The sequence below is a fragment of the Hyperoodon ampullatus genome, assembly GCF_949752795.1.
Source record: "Hyperoodon ampullatus genome assembly, chromosome: 12".
NCBI lineage: Eukaryota > Metazoa > Chordata > Mammalia > Artiodactyla > Ziphiidae > Hyperoodon > Hyperoodon ampullatus.
In genome coordinates, this window is record NC_136925.1 from 378,911 (window position 1) to 384,910 (window position 6,000).

General features: G+C 44.4%; 1 protein-coding gene across 1 annotated transcript in view; it reads right to left on the minus strand.

Annotated features, from left to right (window-relative positions):
• LOC307061336 (cytochrome b5 reductase 4-like) overlaps window positions 1-5,799 on the minus strand; it is a gene marked incomplete at its 3' end in the record, with an annotated part of 85,142 nt that extends 79,343 nt beyond the window's left edge. The window contains 2 exon segments of the mRNA XM_079716411.1: window positions 466-619; window positions 5,620-5,799. Of these exon segments, the coding sequence (XP_079572537.1) occupies window positions 466-619; window positions 5,620-5,694 (229 nt within the window). The 5' untranslated portion in view covers window positions 5,695-5,799.
• Between the last annotated feature and the right edge of the window lie 201 nt (window positions 5,800-6,000).

Here is a 6,000-nt window from a genome sequence, read left to right on the forward strand (position 1 = left end):
AGGTAACTCATATTGCTAACAAGCGTGGATTAAGTAATAAAGAGTGCTGCAAGTGAGAACTAAGGATTTGGCTTTAATGTGGGTTTTCTGATTTACTTTAGATTCTCAGAGACATTTTTTCCTATAGAATTCTGTTACACGGCACAAAGGTGGAACATTATTCCATATAAACTAGGTGTTACTGAATAATTTTATTACTTTGGGATTAAATTGCCTGGTAAACACTTGTTTTCTTTCAAAGGGAATACAGTACGGGGATGCTATGTGAACAGTGACTTAGGGAAGAAATACTGCCCTAATTCAGACCCAAATTCAGAATTAGAGAATTTATTGCCCAGTGTAAGGCATATTTTTGTTATCTAATTGCATATCATATCACCAAATAACAGGACCAAGGGGTTGTATAGCATTACAACTGGAAATCCTAGCCAAAACGTTTTGCAGTACATAATAAATACCACCTACCTCTTATGCATATCCAACAATCATCTTTTTTGTTGTGTTTTTTAAGTTCTTCTTCAGTTACTTCAATTAATCTTCCTTTTAATCCTGTTAGGTCCTTTCCACTTTTGCTCAGTCGAATCCAATCCATAAGACTTCTGCCCTGTTTCAGAGGGACCTCAAAAAGGAAAAGGGAAGAATTCAATGTGGCTTTTTCCAATAAGCTGCTTTCCCTTCCCCTTCCTGCTGCTGGTCCTCAGGCCACTTCATTATTGATTCCCACTCCAAAAGATAAGAAAACTCAAATATAACAATTCTAAAAATCTTCTTCAGCTTTAGGAGGTGGTATTAGAATTATAAATGGAACCCTATATAAAGTACCTGAGCCACGAGGTGGGGCTTAGAAAGTCTGGCACACAAATGCGCACCCAAATGGTATCACAGTACAAGGACAGTACTGAACCCAGAGTCAGAAAACAAATTTTGGTCCTGGCTCTATGGCTAATATGTTCTAGTCACTTACCAATTTGGACCAAAATTTCTTTGCCTTAAAAATCAAGGGATTTGAGAGAAGAAAACAGAAACAACTGGCTAAAGCTGATTTTCCGGATTTTGAACGTACACAGAATATTAGAAATCACATGAGATGGTAATATGTTTTCTAAGAATCCACTGAGAAACAAAGGTTATCAAATAATGGAAAATAATAAAACTGTGGCTCCCCATGTTCCTTATAATAATGTCTCTAAACTGTCACACTCTAGGGAAGGGGTTGGCAAACGGGCCTATGCCCATTTCTGTATAGCCCTTGAGCTACGAGTAATTTCCACCCATGGTGGTGGTGGTGGTGGTGAAGAGACTGAATCCTTATGAAGCCCTCAAAGCCTAAGTTATTTATTACCTGGACTTTGCACGAAACTTTGCTTTCTCCTGCCTAGAGGGTTTAAAAACAGTATGTTTGGGATTTTGTGGGTTTTGGGTTTTTTTTACAAAATACATTTTCAAAGCTTTTAGATAAGAGGTACAATTAGTGTTTTAACCAGTTAAGACACCCTAGTGGAAATTTTTCAAGACATCTAACCTGTATAACTAGTTTGTAACATAGTACCAGATAACTGTTGAACATAAAAGCAGTCATATCCAAGGAAGTTTATTGCTATTTGTGTCCCCCCAAAATAGACTGAAATCCTAATCCTCAATGTGATGGTACTAGGAAATAGGGCCTCTGGTAGGTGATGAAGTTGTTGGGATTAGTGCCCTTATAAAACAGGCACTAGAGAGTTCCCGCACCCCTTCCACCAAGTAAGGACACTAAAAAGATGGCTACAAACCAGGAATCAGGGTCTCACCAGACACAGAATTGGCCAGTGCATTGATCTTGGACTTCCCAGTTGCCAGAAGTGCGAGAAATAAGTTTCTGTTGTTTATAAGCCACCTATGATATTCGGTTAGAGCAGCCCGAAAGTACTAAAACACACATCTCACTTTCCTGAATCCTATCTATTTTAGATATTCAATTGCCCCCAAAATAACCAAGTTAATAGGTGTGTGGTGCCTTTCCAACTTCACATTCCTTCTTACCAATCCACATCATCCCATTCTTACCGTCGCTAAAACTCTCTAGGTCTCTCGGTCTTCATAAATGAAGTAAAGTGTGAGAATACATATGACCCTTCCCATCCCAAACCACTTCTTTCACCGTTCTATCACCTGCAGCGTAGTTAAAGGTAATCTTCTGGAAATGCACATCTAAGCTAGGGACCTCCCTCCTTCAGTGGCTCCTCATATTCCTTATAATAATGTCTCTAAATGCCCTCGAGTGGTTTACTAGGCCCTTCATAATCTGGTCATAGTTTACCTCACTAGCTCCACGTTTTAACTTTTGCCCCTTCCCATTCTATGCTTTTAGGTAAATGGAAACTGATACCGCTCTCTCCCCCGCAGACATTACTTCCTCCAGAAGCCTTTTCTGACCCCGACTCCTTCAAGGTCATAACAGACCGTTACAGTCCCTATGGCATTTATAACTGCCTCTTTACTAGTCTGTGAAGCCTGCGGGACTAAACTCTTTGACAACAGAGATGTTGGGGCCCAGGGCAGGCCATGCAAGAGGAACACTTTGACTGTCCTCTTTGTCTCCCTGAAAGCAGGAAATAAATCTCCCATGTGAAAGGCGCCCTCCCTGTACTGGGAGGTAGAAACACATCCTTCTCACCAGAGATAGGAAATTCAGGGCCAAGAAGCCTGTAAACAAATCTTGTTATTCGTTTACTAATTTACCACCCAAGCCCAAACTTTGCTCAAATTCCTTACCAATTCAGTATCCAGACCTAAGTTTCTTTGTCCCATCAATTCCTCTCAAATGTACTGTCTGTCTAAAAAGTATAAAAGCTGCCTGCTTTGGCCACTCCTTAGTGTAATAGGGAAGAATCTATTACAAGTTAATCACTAAAGGGATGTCGCCTATAAGTTTAAATTATACGTAATGGCCCATCTCTGGGAACCCGGCTATCCGGGCAATGAGCATTAAGCTAAAATACCTTCGTTTAGCTCACAGGAAACATCCCTACCAGGCCCACCTGCGAATGACTGCAGAGAGGAAGAAATTAACACATCCTCTCTGGAGGCTGATGGGAAACAGGGAATGTCTGACTTTACTTCCTCCCCTTCTAGTATAAAAGAAGCCTGAATTCTAACTCAGGCAAGATGGTTCTTTGAGGGATGAGCCCACCAGCTTCTCCATTTGCCAGCTTTTCAAATAAAGTCATTATTCCTTGCCCCAGCAATTCGTCTCCCCCTTATTGGCCTGTCGTGCTGCGAGCAGTACGAGCTTAGACTCATAACATTAGATCCCATTTCTACAAGACTTCTGTGCATGCCAGTTAAGTTTGTTTCTTTGTCTCCTGCTAATCTGTCTTGTGTCAATTTTGCGGAAATTTCCCCCTCCCCAACAGAGATCACATCTCCATCATATGGTACGGTCTCAATAAATATGGTATTGAGACCCAAATATGGTAGGGTCTCCATGTCTCTGCTTCTTATTTGTAGAAAAAGCTTCAGCCTCCTAGGCCTTCCCAGAGTTCCAAAGAGCAGAATCAAACAGCTAATGACTACCGAAGTGAGAAAATGCAGAAACCAAGGAAAAGTAGTCCAGCAAGAAAACTACTAACACTTGAACAATAGTCACAGGACTCCTAGTCCCTCCTGAAGAGATACAGAAAACAACATGATGCATATCCTTGAGTTCTTTTACGGCAACCAGGACCCTAAGGGATAGAAACTGCTGACCACAAACACAAAGGCCCCAGCCTGGTTGGAACAAGAAGGTTGCAGATTGAGATTTCCAAAATGTCACCCTGTTACCTCACCACCAACCAAACAGAAGACTGTCCACAAGCTAATCATGCTCCCTGGACCCTTCACCCCAAATGCTGCCTTTGAAAACGCTTGTCTGAAAGCCATCGGGGAGTCCGGGTGTTCTGAGCACTAGCTGCCCGTTCTCCTTGCTTGGCACCCTGCAAATAAACGCTGCACTTTCCTCCACCACAACCCAGTATCAGGAGATGGCCTTCACTGCGCGTCAGGAAAGCAAACTCAAGTTTGGTTCCGCAACAATTTCACAAAGGGGGAAGAAATCGTCTGAGTTTTCTCTTGAATTGCACAATAGTCGTATTTTATTCTCTTTCTGGACCCAAAGACTCACCCTTTCCATCACCACCTGGGGAAACATCTGTCTTTGCCTCTAAGTTTTCTCCTTTAAATGATACCGAGCACATGGCTGGTAGTTTTAATGGAGAAGGGCGGCAACTCTCATACTCTAATCCAGAGATGCTTCCTTTGAAAAGGCTCTACTATTCAGCCAAGCACTTAGCTTAAGGAGAGAAGCAGGTCAAACACCAAGGAGACGAGGACACACGACTGGATGGCTGCATAATATATGCAGCAATAAGTGAAAAGTCACAGTCAGAGTCACATCACATCAAGCCTACTGGGTCCAAGGCAGCATTTCTTAACCAGTTTTCTTTTCTGTGAAATGGAGAAAACGAAAGCACCCACTTCACAGGATCATTAGAAAGATTAAACAGTTAATACATGTAAAGCACTGAGGTCTTCAGTAAGCACTAAATCTCAGCTTTATGATTATTACAGTTGGGGTTATAGACTTCTGAAAATCTAATGAAAGCTACAGATCCCTGAACCCATAATTGTGATCTAAAGTCAAACTCCAGGTCCATGTGGAGAACACAGAGAAAGTTAGTGAAGTTCCCAAATGATGTCAATGCTAAGGCTCAAGAGTCCAGAAATGAAAAAGGAGTGGCCTGAGTAGGTGGAAGTCTTGAAAACAAAACATGAAGATGTGGTTATTGAATGAGGAACTAATAATCAACAGAAGCAAGCAACATTCATGTTGCAATAAACACAGGAGACAATTCTATTAAATTCTGCAAATATAAAACACATTTGTGTTCCACCTGTTGGTAACAGAAGCTACGTGCAACAAAAAGTTAAAGAGTATTATATTAGCTTCAGAGTCAGCAAATGACATCAGTAGAAAAGGCAGTGATAAAACAATCAGGTACCAGAGGAAGGGAGAAAGGCAGTGTGACTTGGAGAAGTGACGGTAAACCTAACTGGAGGTTTGCAGACACTTGTTCTCGCTTCTCCAATCTTCCCTAGCTCCCGGAGTCCCCACCCTTGGCGGGATGATCACTGGTCTCTGTCGCTAGTGCTCAGCCTTTCCTCTCTTCTAGGGAACTCACATCGCTCACAACCCCTTCGGAAAGTGAACAAAAGAACGGAGAGGAGGTTATGTTGAAGGAAGGAAGGAAGCTAATACTGAGTTCCTACAATATGGGACGCACAGAGCCTGGCCCTATCATACATCTGAATTTAATTAATGGGAAAAGAGTTGGAAGAAGGGAACTGACAGAACGGGATAAAGGGATGGGAAAGAAAAGGGGCCAGTACGTAAGAGGGAGGGAGGTTAGGAGAGTTCGAGGACTGGAAACGGCATGGGATCTGAAAGAGATCGCCAGCAAAGGCGGGAGGGAACGAAAGCTAGAGGTGGGGACAGGAGGTGGGAGAGGGTACGGAAGGAGAGAACGGACTGTGCCGGAGCATGAAACGCTGGCGGGAAGGGAGGGCTGCGGCACGAGACCGCCGGAGTCACCCGCTTACCTTGCTACGCCCCCCGGAGGAGACGCGCTGCTGCGAGCTGGCGCCCGGGAAACACTGGGAAGGGACGTTCAGCATCCTGGACTCTTGGCCCGGGCCCTGCCCGGGGTACGCCGCCCGACGGGATAGCTCGGCGCGACCCCTCTGAGGTAACACCTCCGGCTCCGGCTCCGAGGCCGGGCAGAGGCCGAGCCCCCGACCCACTTCCGGGGTCGCCCGGGGTGAGGCGCGCCATGACGCAGCACGTCGAGGACGCGAGGGGCGGAGCCAACGAGACCAACGGAGAGCCGGCGGGGGTGGAATCAGGGCAAAGTACGCATGCTCCGTTCGTCCCGCACCCTGAATTTCAGCACCGCAAAGAGGTGACAGCTATTCCGTGGAAAG